The following is a 22,700-nucleotide window of genomic DNA, read 5'->3' as shown; positions in this document are numbered from 1 at the left end:
CACCGCACTGCGCAGCCGCGCCGCCCGCGCCGGCCCCGCCCGGCCTGGCCCCGCCCCCTCCGCGCGCGCGGCCGGCGCAGCCAATCGCCGGGCTCCTCCCGCGGTGACCTCACGCCGGCGCCAGCGCCGACCGGAAGCTGGCGCGGGCCCCGGAAGGCGCCGGGGCCGAGTGCCCGGTTGGCCGCCCGCCACCGCGGGCGCTGGCGCCCGGCGGCTGTGCTCGGGGCCCCGGCGCGCGCAGGACGGCTCCGGCCCCGCGGGGCCGAGGACAGGGCGTTCCTGGGGGAGGAGGAGGCTGCACGGCCGGGGCCGGGCACCCAGGGCGCGGCGGGGGGGGCGGCTCGAAGGCCCAGCCCGCGGGCGCCAGCCGCCCTGCGTGGGGTTCGGGGACCCGGGGGGGTCCCCCGACGGAAGCCGTGGGCTTCCCGGGTGGCCGCGGCCCGCCCTGCTGCAGGCTGAGCCGCTCTCGGCCGCCCTGCCCCGCTCTGCGCTCCTTGGGCCTGAGCGTCCCGCCCCGCCGACAACACCCTCCTCGCCCGCAGCCCCCCCCCACCTCCTTCCCGACCCTCCGCGGCCCCTTTCCCACCGCTCTTCACCCCCCAAGCCCTGGGCTGCCGCCAAGTGGGACTGCAGCCCGGGTGCTCCCCGCCCTGCCGCCCTGCGCTCACAGCCCCCACTGCCCGAAAGCCCTTTCCCGTTTCCAGCAGGCGCAGGACGCTGCCAGTGTTGGGAAGCCCCCAGGGCCCCCTGCAGCACCCCTGCCCCGCAGGCCACCGCAGCGCCCGCCCACTCGCCTGGTGGCCTGATGCACCCTGGAGCTAGATCTTCACAGCACTGTGGGCGCAGACCAGCCAGCAGGCGCGCAGCACCTGTTGGCCCCAAGTCCTAAGCCAGTTCTCCTGTTCGCTAAGCGTCCCGAGGACCCACCAGGCACTTTATCAAGTGACCAAGAAATGAATGTGGCCCCCCTCCCCTCAAGCCCCCCACAGATGCATGTGTCTGTCACTCAGACAGTGCTGGCACAGCCGGGCAACCAGGGCCACGTGGTGAGGAGTCAGCGTCTGAATCGGCACTGTGAGCTGCCGGCAGCCTGAGCGTGAGCAGGGCCCAGTCCAGCTGATACTGGGTGGGGGATCAGTTTCCAAGAAGCTCTGGTTTCGGCACTGAAAGGGCCTCAGGTTGCTCAGTCCGTCTCCCACACAGCCAGAAGGACAGAACCCTGCCTCCCATCAGCAGGGACCCATTCCCTGCATCCTTGACCCCCCTGACATGCAGGTTGTCTCCTCTGGATCAGCCCATCCCGCCCCATCCTTGCACTCAGAGTGCCCAGAGAGCCCTTGGGGCTGTCAGCATTGGATGTGTTTGCAAAGCTCTAATGACTTTCTGTATATGAGCCAGGCCCAGGGCACCGCGTCCTCATCCCCCATGTGCACAAACCCCACTGTCCCCAGCCCAACTGCTCAAGCTCAACTCCAGTATCCACATGGCTCCAGCCAGGAGATTTCAAGGTCAGTTGTTTTCAAAACAGACCTGGAAGTGGACACCTCCCCCACCTGCACGGGCCCCCCACCTCCAAACCAGTGTACCTCTTGAAATCTGCAAGTAACATGAGCGTGTGCACACATAGATGCAGTTATCTGTAGTTTGGTGTCATGTACCATCAGCACAAAGGATGAAAGGGGCAGCGTGGCTGCAAGTCCCACTGAGCACTCAGGTCTGCAATGCCAGGGAATGGCAGCCGCCCACGTAGTCCTTTTAAAAAAAAAAAAAAAAGATTGATGCTACAAGAACTTGGGTGCAGGAAAGAGGTGAGGAGAGGTGAGAGGATTCACCAGAGACAGTGGGGAGCAGAGCTGACAGATCCACTGAAATCCGCTGCAGGGAAGCAGCGGGGAGACTGGGGAGGTCCACTGTACCATGTGGGTAGCTCCTTGCCTGGGAATCGAACTCAGGCTGCAGTGGCTGTGGATAGCTTGACAGCGCTGTGCTAAGCCCCTCTGCTCCCAGCTAGGCATGTGGTCCTGCTTTTAACCAGTAAGTTGAGACTTCAGAAAGGTAAAATAATTGTCAGGCAACACTTTATATTTGACAAAAAGAACCAAAAATGCTGATTTTTATGCACTGAATCACAGTCCACTTCTGGGTCTATTTTTTTAAAGATTTATGTATACAAGAACTGGGGCACAGGCCAGAGGTCCAGAGCAAGAGGATTCACCAGAGACAGAGTGGGGAACAGAACAGGCGGATCCACTGAAACACGCTGCTGAGAGGAGCAGGGGGACAGGAGAGATCTGCTGCGCCATGTGGGTCGCTCCCTGCCCAGGGATGGAACTCATGCTGCAGTAGCAGGTGAGAGCTTCATAGTGCTACGTCTTAACCCCTTGTGCCACCAGGGAAGCCCCAGGCCTGTTTTGAAAACCGGTGACCTTGAAGTCTCCTGGCTGGAGCCACGTGGATACTGGAACTGAGCTTGAGTGGCTGGGCTGGGGACAGCGGGGTTTGTGCGCATGGGGGACAGAGGGCACGGCGCCCTGGGCCTGGCTCACATACAGAAAGACGTTAGAGCTTCGCAAACACGGCCAACGCTGACGGCCCCACGGGCCCTCTGGGCACTCCGAGTACAGGGATGGGGTGAGACGGGCTGGCCCAGTGCAATCACAGTGGGTGACAGCGACACCCACCCAACCCAGGCGGACTGGCAGGTGCTGGCCGGGGCTCCGCAGCCGGAGGATGTCCTCAGGTGGTCAGGCCCACTGGGGGCGCCGGGATACACAGGTCGTTGCTTCCTGGAAAATTCAGCATATGTTAAAACCACACAGAGAAAGCCCAGCCGTTCATTTGTAAAACCGCTGGTTTCCAAGCTCAGGTAACCACAAGCAGGAGTGTCTGGTGGGACTTCTGAGTGCTGTGCATGCGAGACCTTCCCGCTGGAAAGGGCAGTCAGCCGCCCAGCTGCATCCACTGGGGGCACTGTGGGGGACCACAGCCCTGCCACTGAGAAGGCTGGTCTGGGGCAGATGTCCACGCAGCGGCCCCCCGTGACGGCAGAGTCAGGCTCTAGGCTGTGGGCCTGGGGCAAGCAGACGGAGGCCACTGCGGGCTGGAAGCGTCGCTACAGCTGCCACGACCTCAGGGAGGCCGGCTGCGCAGCCCAGAGGGCAGGAGAGGGTGGGCTCAGGGGCATCTGGGGTGAGCCTGGCAGTGTGGGAAGCAGGACTCGCTGGAGCCCGGGCACCAGGCGGGCATGCCCAAGGGAGACCTGGGCTGACAGCCCACGCTTGGCTCAGGAGTGGAGTCTTGCGTGAGGGCTGGGCAAGAGTTCCACAAAGGCCAGTTTGGAGACGAGTTCTGGACCCAGCCCAGAAGGGAGGCCTGGAAATGTAGCCCAGAGGTGTTGATGAAATCGAACTTCCCTGACCTGGCTCCCACTTGCTTACACAGCACCTGGCCGGCCGGCCGGGCTCTGGCCCAGTTCCTGGGGGAAGTTCGCTGTTGTAAATAGCAAGAGCTTCCCCATGGCCGGCGATGACCCTGCCCAGCCATCCTCGGAAGCTGGTCTGTGGGCCACAGGCAGCTGCCTGAGCTCTCCAAAGCCCACTCCCAGGCCCCGGGCGGGGAGAGGACTCAGCCACCTTCAAAGGGGTGACAGCCCATGGCACCCACAGTGCCCTGACTGTGGACTGACGCCGGCAGGGGCGGGCTGAGCCCTGCCTGGCGCTGCTGGCACAGCTGTCCTCAGCCCCGGTGACACCCAGGAGAGTCGGGAGGATGAGAAGCCCGACCAGCACCCAGCAGACTGACCGTCAGGCCGAGCATGAGCATGGCTGGCGGTGCAGAGGCGCTGGTGGGAGGACCGCTGGAGACCAGCCCAGCAGGGGCCCAGGCCGGCTAGTGCTGAGCGACAGGCCCAGAGGCCCCAGCTCCACAGGGCCTGCATGGGGAGCTGGGTGCCACCGACGCCAGCATGTCCCCAGCCACCCAACCCCTCTGGCCCAGCTGTCATCTGGCTGGGCATCTGTGTGCACTGGGCTGGGTGGCTGCAACGACGTGCTGCTGGCACAGTCGGTCAGGACAGCCTGGCATCCGCTCCTGGGCAGGGCTGCGACCTCTGACCCAGGCCCTGCACGTCCCCCTCAGGAGACCTAGTGAGGACAGTTCCACCTGTGGGGCCCTGCAGCTGCCAAGGGCTGACTCGTGTGCTGGCCCCTTGGAGCAGACCTGCCAGCTTCGCCTTCCCGGACAGCCCCCTGTCCAGCTGGCTCCAACGGTGGGTGTGGGGGCTTTGTAGCGAGAGCTGCTCAGCGGCCATCCTGCAGATATGAGGGTTTTCTTTCTTTCTTTTTTTTTTTCTTTAAAGATTTATTTATATAAGAACCAGGGTACAGGCCAGATGCATGGGAGGTGAGAGGATTCACCAGATACAGAGCGGGGAACAGAGCAGGCAGACTGATGAAATACACTGCTGAGGGGAGCAGCGGGCACGACAGGAGAGGGCTGCTGTGCCATGTGGGATTCTCACCAGCCAGCCGGGATCCAATGCCCACTGCAGAGGCTGCGGACAGCTTCACAGTGAGGCGCTCAACCGCCTGCGCCCCACCAGGGAGGCCGGAGACGAGGGTTTTCTAGCATGCTGCCCGCCCCCGCTTCCCTGGTGTAGCTGCCCCCTTCCCCAGTGAAAACCCCATTGCTGGAGGACACTTGGGAGCACAGGCCAGCGGCCAGCGGCATCCTGTCTCCCGGGCGGCGAGCGCCTTGTCCCTGCAGCATGTCTGACTTGTGGCGATGGCGCTGACGCCTGTGGGTCAGCTGAGCTGGTCAGGGCTGGCCCTAAAGAGTGCTGGTCAGCCAGGGCTCCATTTGCTGTGGTGGGTGGCGTTTGCTTAAAAGCCCCAGAAAGCAGCCTGGCCTTTGTCACACTTCTCTGGACAGCCAGTCCTCTGGACAGCCAGTCCTCTGGACAGCCAGTCCTCCATCCCCTCAGGTTTGTGCCGGGGACGCCAGGACAGGCTGGCAGTTCGTCCCTGCTCCCCAAGGGGCAGCAGGCCTGAGGGGCCCTGCCAGGCAGTCGCAGGCCAGACGGGCCTCCAGAGGTTGGTGGGGCGATGCAAAGGTCAGACTGACTGACCCCTGCTTTTCCACGGGAAGGACACGCCGGAGGTCACAGCCAGGGCCCCCACGCAGCGTGGCTCACCCCTGCGCCCTGCTGGCGCCCAGGCTGGGCCGAGGCCGCGAGGAGCACCCCACCTGCCCCCACCCCGACAAGGCATCTGCCCAGACCACCACCGCGTCCAGCGCCGGCCGCTCCCTGCTGCCCCTCCGGCCCGACCCTCCAGGTACAGGTCCAATTGGGTCGGCGAGGGGCGGGGCTGCAGCGCGGGGCGGTGCGAGCGATGGGAGCGAGGTCCGGGAGGGGCGGGGTCTGTGGCGGCGGGGGCGGGGCCTGGGCGTGGCATGGGGCCGGCGGGGCGGGGCCGGGGCGGGGCCCGAGAGTGGGCGGGACCTGGTCCGGGGCGGGGCTCGGGAGTGGGCGGGGCCGGGGCGGGGCCCAGCGGCCGGCTCTGGACGCTGCGGCCGCGGGTGGCCGGGGCGGGCGGCTCGGGCGGGCGCCGCTGCGGGGCGGCGGCGCGGGGCGAGCAGGCGGCCGGCCGGGCGCGGCGGGGCGGGGCGGCGCCATGGGGAACAAGCAGACCATCTTCACGGAGGAGCAGCTGGACAACTACCAGGTGAGCCCGGCGCCCGCTCCTTGCCCGGCCGAGGCCCCAGCAGCCTGGCCGCGGGCTCAAGCCCTGCCCTGCCCGGGAGTGACCTTGGGCCGGCGCCGGCTCGGCCAGCCTCAGTTTCCCCGCCCAGTGCGGCGCAGCCCCCCGCGCGCCGGCCGCGAGCCGGGCAGGGCCGCCCAGCAGTGGGGCCGGGGGCTTCAGCCCCCAAGGCTGTTTTAAGTTGGGGTGTCTCGTTATCCCTTGGGGTCCCTGTTTCTGGCCCCAGCGTGGAAGTAACTGGAACATGGAGCCAGCCCCGCTGCCATTCTGAGGGTCCCCTCACCACGGTCCCTGGGCCCCAGCAGCTACCCCCTCACCCCTCGGGGCCTGCAGAGCCAGGGCGCTGTCCAGGTGGAGCCTGTGCCCTCCGCCCAGGGAGCCGCCCTCTGGGCTGCAGGTGCCCACACCCCGACAGCCAGGCTCCTCTCTCTCCCTCTGCTGGTGCTCAGGGCCCTTCTCCCCGCCTTCTCCACACCCCCCAGCCCCCTCTAGCAGGCCCCCCGACTGCCTTCTGAGGCTTGAGGAGTGCGTTCTTGGGGTACTTGCTGCACCCCATCCCAAGCTGAGTGTGACAGAGGACCTGCTCAGTGGGCTGGCAGGCGAGGGCGTGTGGCCCCTGCTGCGGGAGGCCAGGAGAGAACTGCCCGGCGTCCAGCTTGCCAGGGCTGCCCAAGCCCTCATCCTCAGGCCTGTCTGTGGGGCAGACGGTGCTCTGTGGGCAGCGCCGGCGCAGCTGCCATGGGGGGCGCAGTGGCCAGGGCACTAGAGGTGCTGGGCAGGCCCTCACAGGGGCCAGGGGCACAGGCCAGCTGAAGGCAGGCGGCAGACCATGTTCGTGGTGAGGAGGGGGCTGCGGCAAAGCCCCTCAGTCCAGGCTGGCGTGGGGGTACCCTCGGGAGCCAGTCCTGGTGTCGGGTTCTGGGCCTTTGCCAGAGCCTGGCTGGGCCCTGCGGGCAGTGTGGAAGAAACCGGAGCCGCGAAACGGAGAGCCTTCCCTGCAGGGGCCTGCACTCCCTGGGGCCCGCTCGGCCCGGCCACCCCTCGGCTCCCACAGCCACCTCCAGCTCAGACAGGTCTCCCGGCCGGGCCTGGGCAGGGTCAGCTTCCCCCCACAAGTGAAGAGGGGCTCCCGCCTTCCCACACGGGGGAATGGAAGGGAGGGAGGGGAACAGAGGCTGGGAGTGGGGTGGGCCTGCCGCTCCACGGGGCCGACCTGCCCGGCTGGTGCACCCTGGCCCCGCTGGGCACCTGCAGGCTGGTGGGGCCTATGCCAGGAAGGCTCAGGTTTCTGGGTCAGCTGAGAAACCAGCCCCAGGGCCCCACGGGTGCACTGTGACAGGAGGAGCCCTGGCCTGGGGCAGGCCTCCCCCAGAGGAGCCGCTGCATCTCCCACCAGCCCCGGCAGGGGCTCGGGACAGACCGTGCAGCCTCAAGCATGGGCCTGTCCCCCTCGCTATGTGCTGGGCCCTTCCCATGTGCTGGGCTGCTGCCCGGGCCACTCAGAGCTCCCACAAGGCCCCTACTCAGGGCTGCTGGCCACTGCAGTGTCTCCACAGGACACCCCGGGGTGGCCACAGGGGCTGCGTCCACCTGGAACCCCCATCTGCCTCAGAAAGTGCTCCTGCGGCCCCATGGCCTCACCCTCCTGCACTGTCCCGTCAGGGCTCCCTATCCCGAGGGTGGGGCGCAGGGGAGGGTTGCGGGGACGCAGGGGGAAGGGGTTTAGGGTGGGGTGTGGGACGGGCCTGGGTGGGTCTGGGTGTGGGGGTGGGTCAGGGTGTGGGGGGCGCAGGGAGGGGCTCAGGGCAGGACAGGGGGGTGGGTCTGGGGCGTGGGTTTGGGTCTGGGGTGGGAGGCACGGGGGCGGCACCAACCATAGTTTCTCTGCAGGACTGCACCTTCTTCAACAAGCAGGACATCCTCAAGTAAGTGCTCTTCGCCCCCTGCAGCTGGCAGGGCCCTCTGGGCTGGCTGTGCTCTGGAGGGGTGGGCGGGGTCCCTCCTGGGGTCAGAGGCGAGTGAAGGCCAGTGGGACCCAGAACAGTGCCCGCTGGCCCCGCGCAGGCTCGCACCTGCAGCTCGTGGAGTCTGAAAACGCGAAGCCCCTGCCCCACTTTGCAGGGGGTCCTTGGCAGCCACGCCAGTGGCCACCCAGCCGTGGACCTGGCCTCTGACCCACCCCTTCACCCCACTTTGTCCCAGTGTCTCTCCCTAGGGCCCGCTCTGGGTCTCTGGGCTCAGTGCCCCACGCTGACCTCCTGGGGTCTCTGCTCGGGACAGCACCTTTCTCTGGGCCGGGGAGCTGCATCCACATGGGAGAGACGAGGCGGGGTTCGCCTCAGCGCCCCTGTTGCTGGCCCTCCAGCACTCTTCTTGCAGCTCAGTGGACAGGCTGGGCAAGAGCCCGACCCTGAGAGCTGTAGCTCGACCCTCCACTGTCCACTCTGTTCGGCTGTTGCCCTCTGCCCCGCCCTGGCCCCTCGGCGCTGCGGCAGGTGAGGCTGCCCCAGCAGGCCCCGCCCCCCTCCCAGCTCTCTGCCCAGGCCAGGCTTGCCCGCAGGCCTCAGCATCCTGTTTGGTGGCGCTGACCAGTCCGCGGACCCTGCTGAGCTCAGGTTCAGGCAGAAACCCAGGGCCCTGTGGCTGGCTGCGGGGTGGCCTCAGAGAGGGGTGCACAGCTGTCACCTGGCCTCCCCACACATCCCCTTCCCTCCCAGAGTCCCAGGCACAGATCTCCATTGGCTCAGCTTGTCCATCCTGACCCCTTCTCAGGCACTGGGCCCAGAGCCCCCGGCCCACCCCCAGGGCCCTCCGTCCCGCCCCCAGACCTTCACACCACTGAGGCCGCCTCTCGCTCACCCACGGCGTTCTTCCTCATCCTCATCTTCGCAAGTGAGGGGCCCAGAGAGACTGGGGCCTGCACCCTGTGTACCCGCCTGCCACACGGCACCCCCTTGGCCCCGCCCCATAGTGCAGCCAGAGCCCCGGCCAGGCCTGGGATCCTCAAGGGCCCAGAGTCCCCACGCCTGTCTTGCCGGTGGCTCCCTTGGGCTGGGCGTCCATGTTGCCCACCAGGGACCCGAGGGTGCGCCCTGTGCTTTTCTCCACTGTGGGCAAGTGGGGAGGGGCGCCGCGAGCCTGGGGTGGGCCGTGCTGTGTGGGTGGCAGTCATCGCCACACCTGGGGGGACCACATGGTCTGCGGGGACTGAGCGCCCTGGGAAGGCCGGTGACCTAGCAGAGACTGGCCCTGGGGGCACTGGTGACCGGGTGCGTGGTCTGCCTAGCCCTCTGCTCTCTCCAGCTTCCCGCTGGGCCCCCGCAGGAGCCAGCTCCCGGCAGCTGCCACTGTCACCCCTGGGCTCCAGGCGGGGACGGACGGCAGATCAGTGGCAGGCCCAACACCCCGCCCGTGGCGTCCTCAGGGGCTGCTGCTGCCAGGCCAGGCCGGGTGGTCGGAGCAGGCAGCTCTGTCCTGCAGTGGGCAGCCTGGCAGGGGCTCGTGGTGGTCCGCAGGCAGGCTCTGCTACCCAGCTGTGCGCCGGCCGTTTCCTTGGGCAAACTGTGAGCTTAGGTTAAAAAACGCGCCCCGTCCCTCCGGGCTGGGCGGCGGCTGTTGTGGGCCTTGGGGGGCGTTCAAGCCCCTGGGCTGTGTCCTTAGGGGCAGTTTCCAGGACCTCTGGGTGGCCCGTGTGGTCTGGAGGGTCCATAGCTGATGGCCCGTGCAGGCTCCTTGTGCTGGGCTGGGCGTCCCCCTTGTAATCCGCTGCCGGAGGGCCTGCAGCTCAGCCTGGATCCCCCAGGCTGCAGCAGCCTGGGGCTGGGTGGGGGAGGTGCCTGCAGGCCAGAGAAGGGGGTGCGGTTTGCTCCTAAAGCCTCCTGTGTAAGTGCCAGCAGCTGCTTGTGCAGGCGCCCTTTCAGCTTGAGAACTGCCGCCCCGCGGGGCTCTCCTGCCGGGTCTCAGCTGGGTCTCCAGGCCAGGACCCTAGGCCCCGCGCCGGCTGCTGGACCAAGGGGCGAGCGCGCAGAGAGGTCCAGGCAGGGCTGCCTGGGCTGCCCATGGCCGGGTCGCCGGGAGGCCCTCCGGCCCCAGCCTCTCCGGGCGCCGGGACCACGCGTCTGCTGCTGAAGTTTCGTGGTTTTCTGCTCACTTTCTAGACCTATTTGTTTTCGGTCTTGGCATTTTTGCTTTGAGTTGCGAACCATGTTGACTCTCACAGCAGGCCTGTGCGTCCTCGGCTGATGCTAGCCACAGGAAACTGCTGTGTTCAAGCTCCATGGAGGGTTTTTTTTTTTTTTTTTTGAAAAGAGCAAAATCAAAGTCAAGATAAAGACCAGAGGTGGGGGTGAGAAGACTCCCAGAGACAGAGCGGGGAGCAGAGCAGGCAGAGCCACTGAAACACACTGCTGGGGGGCCAGCGGGAGACAGGAGAGGTCAGCTGCATCCGTGGGTCAGCTCCTGGCCAGGGTTGCGTTCAGGTCACTGCAGTGACAGCCTGGGAACCCTGCCAGGGGGCCCCTGCTCACCCCATTTTTAAATTGCTTGTCTTTGGATTCCCAGCAGGTAGTGATGCCGCCACCCCCTTCCCCAGTGTCCACGACACTGTTCTCCTGCCCAGTCATGGTGGCTGGCGACCTGGCCTGGCCTCGAGAGTGGACGTCGGGTGGGCCAACTCGAGGGTCCAGGTGTGAGGAAGCCTGTGCCGTCTGGGACGGATGGGGCCGCAGCATCACGTCCAGCTGGCCTGGAGGGCGACGCGGCTCAGCCGGGGGCTCCTCTGTGGCCACCTGACCTTGGAGGTGGCCCCTGAACAGCGCGCCCTGATGCCGCGGGCCAAGGCTGGTGGGAAATGCCACCGGCCAGAGCACAGGGAGCCAGAGACCTGACTCGTGACCTGGTCCCCGCCCCAGGCTCCAGGGCGAGAGTGCAGAAGGGCAGAGGCCCCACCCACCCACCCACTGCGGTCCACCCTCCTGCTGTCCTGACCTGCCGACACCTCTCCGCAGAGGGCGAGCTTGGGGTTTCCTCCAGACCTGCAGCTCTCTGCACCTGCACCCCCATCTGTGCAGTGGCTGGTGGGAAAAGGCTGCAGGTCCTGCTTTGCGCTGGCCGCTGATGGGCTGGCCACGGGGAACGGCAGAGCGGCCCCAGCTGGGCCCCCGGGCCCGTCTCTGAGCTGGACAGAGCCCGCAAGCTCAGTCTCCTGTCTGGACAGCAGAGTGCTGCCTCCCGCCGCCCACTGGTTTGGTTGACTTGCCTCTGGTGCCCGGGTTGCCCAGGGGCTGCGCCGGAGGGGCCGGCCAGGGCAGGTGCTTGGGCGTCTGGCCCTGGGAGGCCGGCCCCGGGAGCCGAGTCTAGCTTGTCCTTGGCCCCTCCGGGCTGTGTGACCCAACCCCTGTCCATGTCTGCGTGGGGCAGGGCTCGTGAGGCCGCTGTCTGCACAGAGGCGGGAGAGTCTAGGCATTTGCCGGCCTGGAGGGGCCGTGGGAGCGCAGAGGGAGAAAGGCCCGGCAGGTGGCGGGAGCCGGGCAGGCGGCGCTCAGCGGGTCTCTCCCTGCAGGCTGCACTCCCGCTTCTACGAGCTGGCGCCCAACCTGGTCCCCATGGACTACAGGAAGAGCCCCGTTGTCCACGTGCCCATGAGCCTCATCATCCAGATGCCAGAGCTGCGGGTAGGGGCGGCCGCAGCAGGGGGTCCGGGGGCCTGGGCGGGGTCCAGAGAAGAGACGCAGGGCCGCTGGCCGAGCCCACCTGCTGCCCGTGGGCCGCGTTGCCCGGACCCTCCGCGTGTTCCTCCCCTCTGGTCACCTTCGCGCCTCCGCCTCGGTTGCCTGCACGGGGTCTCCTGGGCTCGCGCGCCAGCGCCCATCTGGGCTCAGGCCTGGGCTGGACCTGTTGGTTCTGCAGTCTTGTCCAACGTGGCCCTGGCTGCAGTACCAGGTGGTCAGAGCACCCCAGCCGTGGCCTGGTCCTGAGGGCCGTGGGGCCGGCTGGAGGCTGCGGGAGGCGAGGGGGCCTGTGTGGCCTCAGTGCCTGGCTGGACTCTGGCCAGCACAACCCCACCCCACGTGGAGGCTCCTGCAGTGTCCCCAGGGCATGGGGCAGCTATCAGGGAGGGCTCTGGTGGGGCCAGGAGCACTTGAGGCAGCTGTGGCCTCTGGCCTGGCCAGGCCAGGTCTGACCCTCACTGCTCACCCTGCCCAGTCTCTGGCCCTTTGGGGCCCCACACCTGCCCCCAGTCCCTACTGGGCCAACCCTTGTGCCGGATGTTGGGGGCGGCCCCGGCTGCCTGATAGATGGTGCCCGCCAGATGCCGGCGGGCTGAGTCACCGTGGTGGCCAGCAGGGACAACTGGCCCTGTGGTGGGAGGCCAGGCTGCCGGGCGGCCGGTGGGTGACCCAGCGATGCCCCCAGGAGAACCCCTTCAAGGAGAGGATCGTGGCGGCCTTCTCCCAGGACGGCGAGGGCAACCTGACCTTCAACGACTTTGTGAACATGTTCTCTGTGCTCTGCGAGTCGGCGCCGCGGGAGCTCAAGGCCAGCTACGCCTTCAAGATCTACGGTAGGCCCTGGGCGTGGCCCGGCGCGGGCAGCACTGGGCGCTCGGGCTCGCAGGGTCCTGGTGCCGGGGAGCGTCTTGTGACAAGAGGACATGCCAGCGGGCCCTGGCAGGCAGACACCCTCAGCCACAGGGTGGCTAGCCTGGCTGAGGGGCTGTGGTGGGAAGTGCTGGCCACGAGGGGCAGGACCTGGGCCTGGAGGCATGAACTGGAGGGCATGGGGAGGAGGCCCTTGCCGGGCCTGGCACGGGGAGGCAGAAGGTGGGGCACGCAGCCTTGTCTGGGTCCCACGGTCCATCTGCCAAGGCCCGTCCAGCCCCTGGCCCACCCCCAGCCCTGGCGGTCAACCCAAGGCGCTGGCCGCTGGCTTCAGGTGGGGCTGCCCACAGCCGCACTCTGTAGAGAGCTGGGCGCAGCCTGCATGGTGGCCAGGACGGTGGTCACTCGCCACAGATGGGCCCCTGCTTGCCTCTGTCCAGGTCCGTTCCTGGACAGCTCCACATCTGCCCTGGCTTCCAGGCTGGGGTGCAGGCGAACGGGCAGTGGGAGCCTGGCCAAACCGGGGTCAAGCTCCAGCAAGGATGCCCCTTCCCAGGCTTGGCCCGCTCTTAAGCAGCGGGCGCGGACCCCATCTCACCAACCCCAAGCCCGCCCTGCCCTGCACGGCCAGCCAGAGGGCGGGGGAGCCGCTGTCCGGCGGGGCTGAGGGTGGGGCCAGAGCCGGACTCCCGGCAAGACCTTGACCAGGAGCGTTGCGGGCAGTGGCCCCCTGTGGGCATGCCCGCTGGCCCTGTGGCCCACACCAGCCCTTACCCCGCCACCACCGATGTGTGGGGGCCAGCGGGGGCGGGTGGACGGGGGCTGCAGAAGTAGCAGCCTGCAGGGGTACTGGGGCCTTTGTTGGTCAGCACGGATGGGGCACGCCCGTGGCCACCTGGACCCTGCCCGTGCCCCCTGCTGGTCTCGGCCAGTCCCATGGCCCCGCAGGACCCCTCTGACCGCTGACCCCCACAGGAGCCTGGTGGCTTCACTCTGTCCCCCGCGGGCCTGGAGGAAGGGGGCATCTGGGGGTGTTGCCGGGGGCACAGCGGGGGCTGTGGGGCGGCGTGGCCCTGGCCTGAGCGTCCCAACCTCCCCAGACTTCAACACTGACAACTTCATCTGCAAGGACGACCTGGGGCGGATGCTGGCGCGGCTCACCAAGTCAGAGCTGGCCGAGGACGAGGTGGTGCTGGTGTGCGACAAGGTCATTGAGGAGGCCGACCTGGACGGCGACGGCAAGCTGGGCTTCGCCGACTTCGAGGACATGATCGCCAAGGCCCCCGACTTCCTCAGGTGCCGCCGGGCACAGCGGGCAGCGGGCTGGGCCGCAGGGCAGGAGGTGGGGGGTGGCGTCCAGGCCGGCCGCCTGTGCTCTGCGGGACTGGCTCTGGGGTGCGGGCAGGACGCGTGGGGCCCTTTGTCGTGCAGGGGTGGACGCTGGCATGGCTGGCCGCCTGTGGGGGCTGGCCGGGGTGCAGCCGGGGGGTGGGGAGGGCGGCGGCCAGGGTGGGCGTTGTTGACCGGCCTCCCGCCCCGTGCCCTTCCTCTCTCCAGCACTTTCCACATCCGGATCTGAGGACTCCGCGGTGGTCACAGGGCCAGAGCCCACTGCCCAGCTGCCTGCACCAGCGCGGCCCCTGGGTAGATCCCCACGGGCACTTCCTCGGCCCCTTCAGCAAAAAATCCATGACAGGCCCAGGGATGAGCAGCCAGGACCTGCCCAGGCCCCGTGTCCAGCCACAGCCCGGCCGCCCCCGGCCCAGGCCCGTCCTCTCCCACCAGAGCTGCCGGTGAGGCGCGAACAGCACTGGCCGGTGGCCGAGAGCCTGGGCAGCTGCCTGCCCGGGCCCTGCCTGCTCTACTCTGGCTGCCGCCGGCCAGGTGGGGGTTCCGGCGCCCCCGTGCTGCCCTGTCCAGCCCACTCCACACGCCCTGCGGAGGCGTCTGGCATCAGCTTTTATTTCGAGGCGCGAGCATGAGAGGGCGTGTCTGCCCCGGTCTGGCGGGGGGCCCTGGGAAGGACATGCCGGCTGGCACTGGCCGCTCCATGGCCACCAGCCATCGGCCCCATCCCCCTCTCAGCAGGCAGCGTCCCCACACCTGAATGGGGGCGGGGAGGGGTAACCGCACACCTGCTGGTGCAGGGAGGGGGCAGCCTCCAGGCCCAGGGCTCCCCGCACTGTGGCACTGGGGCGTGGCGGGGAGGGGGGGTGTGGGCTGGAGCTCATGAGGGCCCTGGAGGCCGAAGCGCAGACAAGGATGGCTCCAAGGCTGCGCAGCTGGAGGAGACCCGGGGGGCAGGGACGGGCTGGGGCATCCCCCGCCTCCCTCCCTGCGGGCATGAGGAAGCCTTGGCCGGCCTCAGGCAAGGTCCACAGGGCCACGTCTCAGGGCGGGGTGGTGGGAGGCCGCCCCCCTCGGCCAGATCCACACACTCGTCTCAGAAACGGGGTACCGCCCCCCCCGCTGGCCTGGGGTGCTCTGGCGGGCGTGGCCTGGGGTGCTCTGGCGGGCGTGGCCTGGGGGCCAGGAGGCCAGTCTGGGTCAGCTCCAGGCCGGCGGGTCCACAGTCAGAGGCACCTGCAGGCGGGTCCCGGCCCCAGTGTCCTCAGGGCTTGGGCTTCTTGTCGGTGAAGAAAAGCCTCCGGAGCCTGTCGGGCTGCGGCAGAGAGAAGGTGCTGGGCCTGGCCTAGCGGGGGCACTGCCCTGGGTCCGGCCCAGGAAAGGCCGAGCTCCCCCTGCCTCGCCTGCGCGGAGCCCCGAGTCTGGACGGCCCCAGCACCCTGTCTTGCTGGGCCCTGGGCCCCAGCTCCGGGCTGGGTCGCACCTCGAGGCCGGGGGTGTGGGGCCTGAGCCTGTGGCTCTCAGGCTGGGCTGCTTTCCGGCAGGACCTGCGGCTCCCAGGCCCTGGGTGGGTGGGGGGGGGGGTGGAGGCCACCTTGCCCAGCTGAGCTCCCTTTCCGGGGTAGCCCGAGCGCCTGAGGCCCCTCCACTAGGGAGGATCCACTGCTCAGGCCGGGGTCCCGGAGGCTGGGCACAGCACGGGGCTCAGGAGCGTCTGGGCAGCCTGGGGAGGCTCTACCCACCCCACCCCACCCCCAACCCCGCGTCCCTGCCCTTCCGAGCTGCAGCTGCGGAAGTCCCAGAGCCCTGGGGCGCCTGCATGCCCCCTGGTGGCCGCCCTGGACACCCGAGACCAGCCCCTTCCACATGAGAAGCAGGTCCAGCAGGGACGCAGGCAGATGAGGGGCAGCTGCCTCAGGGTGCTAAGCTGGGAGCGCCCTGTGTGACTGGCTGGGGCCCGCTGAGCTTGGTGCCAGGAGCTGCCACTGAGGCCCAAGTGTTGTGCTCCCGGGCAGGGGTTTGCTGCCCGCAGGCTGGCCGTCCCCAGCCCCGCCCCTGGCGCTGCACCACCCACCTTGTGTGCCCGAGTGGACTCCTTGCTTCTGGTTGCTGGGATCTGTTCATAGGTGTCCCTGGGCTCCTGGGGCGCAGGGGCCTCCGAAACTCTCTCACAGCCACAGTCCGCAGGCTCGGGCAGCCTGCTGCACGTGCCACTGGCCCCAGGGTGGGGGGGCCTGAGGGCGCCGCCCCAGCAGGCCGGGATCTGCTCGTAGGTGCAGCTGTCCCCTCCTTCCGGCTCGCCCCCAGCCGCCTGCGGGAGGCCCGCCGTCCTGGCCAGCCCATGGGTGTCTGCACGGCCACCCCCAAAGCCCGGATGAGCCCGGGGGCTCGGCTTCGGGGAGCCCTGGCTCCGAGCAGCCCCGGAGGCTCCCTGGGCCCCGGCACTGGGGGGCAGCAGGAGGCCCCAGGCAGTGGGAGACCCCACGGGGCCCTGGCCTCCCTCAGAGAGTCTCCTGAGCGGCTCCTGCCTGGGGGAGCGGGCTGGGCTGCTGGCTGGCCCTGGCCCGACCCTGCTGGACCCCTCAGGGCCCAGGCCCAGGCGGGCCTGCTTTATCTTCCTCAGGTCTGCATAGACGATGTCGCCCGGGCTTCTGAAGGACTCCTCCAAAAGGGAGGCGCTCCTCTCGGGGAGCGGGGGCACTGTGGCGGGGGCCTGCGGGAGAGGACGACCCTCAGAGCCCTGCAGGCCAGGCGCCTCCAGGAAGCAGACAGGCTCCTCCGCGAGACCAGACCTGCATGGCCTCAGATTACCCAGCTGTTACGCTCAGGGCTGGCCTCAAGGCCCTCCTGGCCGCCCGCCCTCCTCCCAGGCGTACTCAGCCTGCTCTGTCCCCCAGGTGGCCCCTGTCCCCAGAGGCCCTGCGCCTGCCCCTCAGCACCACTCCAAGTCACCGTGGGGCGCGGGCTTCGCTGCCCAGCCCGACAGGTGAGACCAGCCGGGGCCAGAGGGCTACTGCACCCCGGACGACAGGCCCAGCACCGCCAGCGTGGGGTCCGCAAGGGCTCGCCCCGCCCCCGCCGGAGGAGCCGGCCCAGTCCCTGGCTGCCAGCGGCTGTGAGGACCTCACAGTGGACAGCCCCTGCCCCCTCCCTCCGCACGCCCCGGTCCTCAGGCGGGAGCACGGCTCGGGCAGATGCAGCCCCAGAGGAAGGCGGGGTGGGGCTGAGCCAGGGGCCGCCCACCAGGCCCAGGGCCCAGAGGGGTCTCACCTCCACGCTCTCCTCCTTGGAGAGGCTCCAGGGACTGGCCTCGGCGCCCTTCTTTGTGTGAAGGAAGGAGACCTGGGGCTTTGGAGAGAGGCGGGGGCTGGCGCACGAGTCGGGCGGCGCCGGGGCGGCCATGGGGGCAGGCGGGCTGGCGTGCTGGGGGCCCAGCGTGATGGCGTCGTACAGCTCGCTCTCCTCGGGCTGGGGGCGGAGGCAAGGGTCACTGCCGGACGGCCCCGGGGCCGGCCCCGGTCCAGGCCCCTGGGCAGCCGGGAGCTTGCGGCCTCCCCTCCTGTGGGCGCGGCCCGCCCAGAGCCTGCCCGGTGCTGGACGCGGGCGTCGAGCGGCTGCCCAGTGCCCAGCCCGTGCCCTGGCCGGGGAGAGGCGCCTACCCGGGGGCAGGCGGCCGCCAGAGTCTCCCCGAAAGGCTCGAACTCCACCTCCTGGTAGTGGCGCACGAGCTCGGCCAGGGAGCCGTGGCTCTGGGTGTCCCCCGAGACCAGGTAGCGCCGGTCCTGGAGCTGGTTGATGACAAAGTGCCGGCACCGGTCGCCGCCCCTGCAACGAGAGCGCCGTGGCTGGGCTGGGGGGCGGGAGAGGCGGGACCGGCCAGCGGGGACGCCAGACCCCGGGGTGGGGGTGAAGCGCTAAGTCAATAGACGAGCTGCCTGGTAATGCAATACCCGAGAACATCAAAATTAACGCAGACAAGGCCGCGATGAGCAAAATACCAGCGTCTGACAGGCCGCCCCGCGAGGGCCCCGCGCTGCACACCCCTGCGGGCGCCGGAGGCAGAGTATGGGCCGCCAGGGTCGCCGCCTGGACACCCCGGCACCCGGCTCAGGGTTTATCACGAGAACGCGGACCTCGCTTCCCCCGCGGCCGCGGGGCGTCTCCACCGGGCAGCGACCCAGGCTCAGGGCGCGGAGCTCCCCAGGGCGGTGGCCCCACGCCCTCCGCACCCCTGCGCCCTGGCCTCTGCTGCCAGCTGCAGCTCGCGCTGGCCCGAGGCCCTGATGCTTCTCTGTGTCTCAAGATGAACAAAATCTCTTCATTTTCAAGAGACCGGGCGTCTGTGTCTCTGTAGTCAGTGCCGCTGCGTCTGGCGAGGACCCTGCCGCCTCGCGGAACCGCGCGCGCCCGCTGGTCCCTGGCGAGGGCGGTCCCTGTGGGCCCCCTGCCGGGCTCCCAGAGGCCATCCTGGCGTCCAGGCCCCTGGCGGCCTCCTGGGCTCCCAGGGCAGTGCAGCCGCGCGGTGTCCCGGTGCTGGACTCCCCGCGGTGCAGGAGCTTTGAGCCCGGGGAGCCAGCGCGGTCCCAGTGAGGCCACAGCCAGGGAATGGGGAGCGGGGGGCTGGGCGTCTGAGCAGCGCCCAGCACCCACCTCCTTCCCGCCTCTGCTCCCATCCAGGCCCGGTGGCTGGCGCGACCCGCCCACGTCCCCTACCCCCATCCCCAACGCCCCTCGCCTGCACTTGGCCTCCCCCTGCGCCTGCCTCCCTCAGTCCTGGGCTGAGCCAGCCGGCCCTCCGCCGCTGCCCCGCACCCCTGCCCTGTGCCCACGCAGCCCTCAGCCCATCACAGCCCTCTCCTGCCTGCCAAGGGCTGCCCCCCGCCCTGCACTGCCCCCACACCCCAGGCAGACCTCGGCCCGGCCCCCCCGCGGCGCTCGAGGGAGGTCCTCTCTGCTCTGCGAGGTGGCCGGAGCTGCCCGCATTGGTGGTGAGTGCTTCGGTGGACAGGGCTGGGGCTGCGGCTCTTACCTGTAGGACAGGATGAAGCCGGTCGCCCGGTCGCTGAGGCGGATGAGGAAGGAGCCGAGGGCCTTGTCCCCAAGCAGCTGCTCTGTCTGCCTGGGCGGGGGATGTGCCGTCAGCGGGGCCGGAGGCCCGCCACGTCCTACCGCCAGGTCCCAGCGCCAGCCGGGCGGGGGAGGGAGCTGAGGGCCTGTCGGGGCTGGGGAGAGTCTGGGGCACAGGAGCCAGGTGAGCAGCCCCGGGCCCTGGCCGCCCTGGGGCCTCCAGCAGGACGGGGCCTCACTCTGTGGGTCTGGCCACGCTGGCGGCACAAGCGTAGCTCGCCCTCCGTGGGCCGGGGGCAGGGCGCCGCTGTCTTCTGGTCTGGAGTCCAGGGAGGGGACATCTGGTCTCCCCTCAGCCCACGCTTGGAGCTGGGGCCGAGCGGGGCCCCTTCTGAGCCCACGGTGCCACCACCAGGGAGGACTTCCAGGTGGCCAGAGCAGAACCTTCAACCCCACTGGTCAGTGCCAGCCGTGCAGGGCCCTGCAGCTGCCGCATCCTCCGGCTGGCCTGCACAGGCAAGCGGCCGGCAGCCAGCCCTCAGCCTCCCACGGCCTCTCGCCTCACTGCCCCTGGTTGTGGGGCCGACTCCCCTGGAGGGTCACCGAGCCGCAGGGCTGTGGAATGTGCCATCTGCCGGACCAGGGTATGCACCCTCGGAGCACAGGCTCTGGGTCTGCCCCCACCACCTCCAACCAGGGCCCTGCCCAGCCCAGGGTGTCCAGAGGCCCCTGGCCCCGAGCCTGGGACCTGGCCCCTAGGGCCGTGCCTGTGCTGGAACAGAGGGTGGGGAGGCGGGCAGCCTTACTTGCGGGTGATGAATCCATGGAACCAGGGGGGCAGGACTCCGTTCTGCAGAATGAGGGGGGCCTGCGTTTCCATGAACCACCTCAGGGCCAGCTCCTGCAGCTCAGCCAGTGCCTGGCTATCCCCCAAGCTCCGGGTCCCTCTCCCCAGGCTGAGCTCCCACAGGCTCCCGTCCATGCTGGCTGCCGGGGAGGCGCTGGGTGGCTCTATATCTGTGCCGGCCTCATTTGCCTAGGTCCACACCCGCAGCCGCACCCAGCCGCACACAGAGCCATTGTCGCCGTGGCTGGCAACCGGCGCCTCTCTCGAAGGCTGGCTGGAAATAGTGGGGGAGGGTGCCCTGACTTCCCGCCCACCCCAACCATCTCACAGAGAAGGCCGAACTCCGGCGAGGCCTAGCATGCCACCCCAATCCTCTCACACTCCCTCCTGGAGGCCAGCCAGCGGTGAGGGGCCCTGGACTGCACTTGGGCCTCCCTGGGCATCCACCATGTGCTCGCACCCCAGGGGGCCAGCCCTGGACACAGGGTCAGAGAGCAGAGCTGAAGGAGCTCTCCAAGGAGCGGGGAGGGGCACACGGTGTTGCGTGGGGCTGGGGTTGGGCCTCCTCCAGACAGGGCCTGGAGGTCGAAAGAGGAGGCCACACGGCATCCGGGCCAGCAGGTAGAGGAGCGAGTGTAGGCCAAGATGGGGGGCTCTGCTGGAGACCCCCGAGAATGATGCTGAGGCCGAAGAGGCTTGGCAGAGGGGGCCTTGGCCCGCTGGGTTCCCTGGAGGGGCCATGAGAAGCTGTTGAGAGACTTGGGGCAGGCGGTCCAGCCTGTCCATGCACCGTGCCCGCATGGCCAGTGTGCCCTGGAGCCTCACGGTGGCGCCTTGCATGGCAGCAGGCTGGGAGAGCCCGCCTTCTTGCCGCACACGGAAGGGGCCGCGTCCAGATGCCAGGCGCCCATAGGCAGGAAGGGGTGTGCACACAGGGACACAGCCCACCGATGGCCACAGAACAGGGCGTGCGCCCCAGGATGTTGACTGCCGGCTGTTGGGGTGACCAGCGCTCCAGCTCCTGGCCCCAGGACGGGCCGGGCCAGAGGAGCCTGTCCACCTGGTGAAAATCATTGAGCTCTGCTCTTGCCATTGATGCACTTTTCCGTGTGTGTGCTGCTCGAACAAGCCACTTATTCCAAGAAATGAGGGGGCTGCAGCTGCAAGTCCTCAGTTCCACCCCCCTGGTCACCATATGGCCCTGAGCAAGCGCCCGAGCTGGCCAGGGCGTCAGTGTCTTCCTCTGTGCAACCCGGCAATGACATGACTTGTGTACAGATGTGTACAGGGCTAAGAACAGTGTTTGCAACAGCATGAAGACTAGGGCTGGGCGTTACTTTGGTGGTGGTGATGGTGGTGATGGTGGTGATGGTGGTGGTGGTGGTGGTGGTGGTGATGGTAGTGATGGTAGTGATGGTCGTGATGGTGGTGGTGATGGTGGTGATTATGGTGATGGTGGTGGTGGTGATGGTGGTGGTGATGGTGATGGTGGTGATGGTGATGGTGATGGTGGTGATGGTGGTGGTGGTGGTGGTGATGGTGGTGGTGATGGTGGTGATGGTGATGGTGGTGGTGGTGATGGTGGTGATGGTGGTGATGGTGGTGGTGTTGATGGTGATGGTGGTGATGGTGGTGGTGGTGGTGATGGTGGTGGTGATGGTGATGGTGATGGTGGTGATGGTGGTGATGGTGATGGTGGTGGTGGTGATGGTGGTGATGGTGGTGATGGTGGTGGTGTTGATGGTGATGGTGGTGATGGTGATGGTGGTGATGGTGGTGATGGTGGTGGTGGTGGTGATGGTGGTGGTGGTGGTGATGGTGGTGATGGTGGTGATGGTGGTGGTGATGGTGGTGGTGGTGATGGTGGTGATGGTGGTGATGGTGGTGATGGTGGTGGTGATGGTGGTGATGGTGATGGTGGTGATGGTGGTGGTGATGGTGAGGGTGGTGGTGATGGTGGTGGTGGTGATGGTGATGGTGGTGGTGGTGATGGTGGTGATGGTGGTGGTGATGGTGATGGTGGTGGTGGTGGTGATGGTGGTGGTGGTGATGGTGGTGGTGGTGGTGATGGTGGTGGTGATGGTGGTGATGGTGATGGTGGTGATGGTGGTGGTGATGGTGAGGGTGGTGGTGATGGTGGTGGTGGTGATGGTGGTGATGGTGGTGATGGTGGTGATGGTGGTGGTGATGGTGGTGATGGTGGTGGTGATGGTGATGGTGGTGATGGTGGTGGTGATGGTGATGGTGATGGTGGTGATGGTGGTGGTGATGGTGATGATGGTGGTGGTGATGGTGGTGATGGTGGTGATGGTGGTGATGGTGATGGTGGTGGTGATGGTGATGGTGGTGATGGCGGTGATGGTGAGGGTGGTGGTGATGGTGGTGGTGATGGTGATGGTGGTAGTGATGGTGGTGATGATGGTGATCGTGGTGATGGTGGTGGTGATGGTGTTGGTGATGGTGGTGGTGATGGTGGTGGTGATGGCGGTGATGGTGGTGGTGGTGATGGTGGTGGTGATGGTGGTGGTGGTGATGGTGGTGATGGTGATGGTGGTAGTGATGGTGATGATGGTGTTGGTGGTGATGGTGGTGATGGTGGTGATGGTGGTGATGGTGGTGATGGTGGTGATGGTGATGGTGGTGATGATGGTGATGGTGATGGTGGTAGTGATGGTGGTGATGGTGTTGGTGGTGATGGTGATGGTGGTGATGGTGGTGATGGTGGTGGTGATGGTGATGGTGGTGGTGATGGTGATATTGATGGTGGTGATGGTGGTGATGGTGGTGGTGATGGTGATGGTGGTGGTGATGGTGATGTTGATGGTGGTGATGGTGGTGATGGTGGTCGTGGTGACAAGTCTGAAATACGGTGTGTCCTCCCTTGTTGGTAACTACTTTCATTTTATTATTACTTTCATTTTATTATTAATCAATCAGATTAAAAATGCCTGTGGCGAGTGTGTGGTGCATGTGGTTTGGAGGAGCAGCAGGGCCCTAGGACAAGCCCGTGACCCCAACCTGGCTGCTTGGCCCTTTCTGCACCCACAGAAAGGACACCAGTGTCCCTCGCCCCACGGGTGT

At 67.7% G+C, this 22,700-nt stretch overlaps 2 protein-coding genes across 3 annotated transcripts; one reads left to right on the top strand and one right to left on the bottom strand.

Moving 5' to 3' along the window:
- Positions 1–5,672: 5,672 nt before the first annotated feature.
- Positions 5,673–13,937, top strand: CIB2 (calcium and integrin binding family member 2; the record flags this gene model as incomplete). Of its 2 annotated transcripts, XM_084254489.1 has the most annotated exons (6): positions 5,673–5,723; positions 7,650–7,684; positions 11,320–11,431; positions 12,174–12,321; positions 13,459–13,654; positions 13,916–13,937. In XM_084254489.1, 6 exons carry the CDS (start codon positions 5,673–5,675, stop codon positions 13,935–13,937), a joined length of 564 nt encoding a protein of 187 aa, XP_084110615.1. The 2 variants fall into 2 exon arrangements, with proteins under 2 accessions (XP_084110615.1, XP_084110616.1); XM_084254490.1 differs by lacking the exons at positions 7,650–7,684; positions 11,320–11,431.
- Positions 13,938–14,969: 1,032 nt separating this feature from the next.
- SH2D7 (SH2 domain containing 7) lies at positions 14,970–19,754 on the bottom strand (the record flags this gene model as incomplete). The annotated part of the gene is made up of 6 exons (XM_084254104.1): positions 14,970–15,020; positions 15,780–16,520; positions 16,976–17,173; positions 17,365–17,530; positions 18,735–18,824; positions 19,579–19,754. The coding sequence occupies 6 exons, from the start codon at positions 19,752–19,754 to the stop codon at positions 14,970–14,972; spliced, it is 1,422 nt and encodes a 473-aa protein (XP_084110230.1).
- Positions 19,755–22,700: the final 2,946 nt, after the last annotated feature.

Source organism: Talpa europaea (genome assembly GCF_964194135.1).
Source record: "Talpa europaea genome assembly, chromosome: 14".
NCBI lineage: Eukaryota > Metazoa > Chordata > Mammalia > Eulipotyphla > Talpidae > Talpa > Talpa europaea.
The sequence above is the reverse complement of the archived record's forward strand: the minus strand, read 5'-3'. Positions and strand labels throughout refer to the sequence as shown.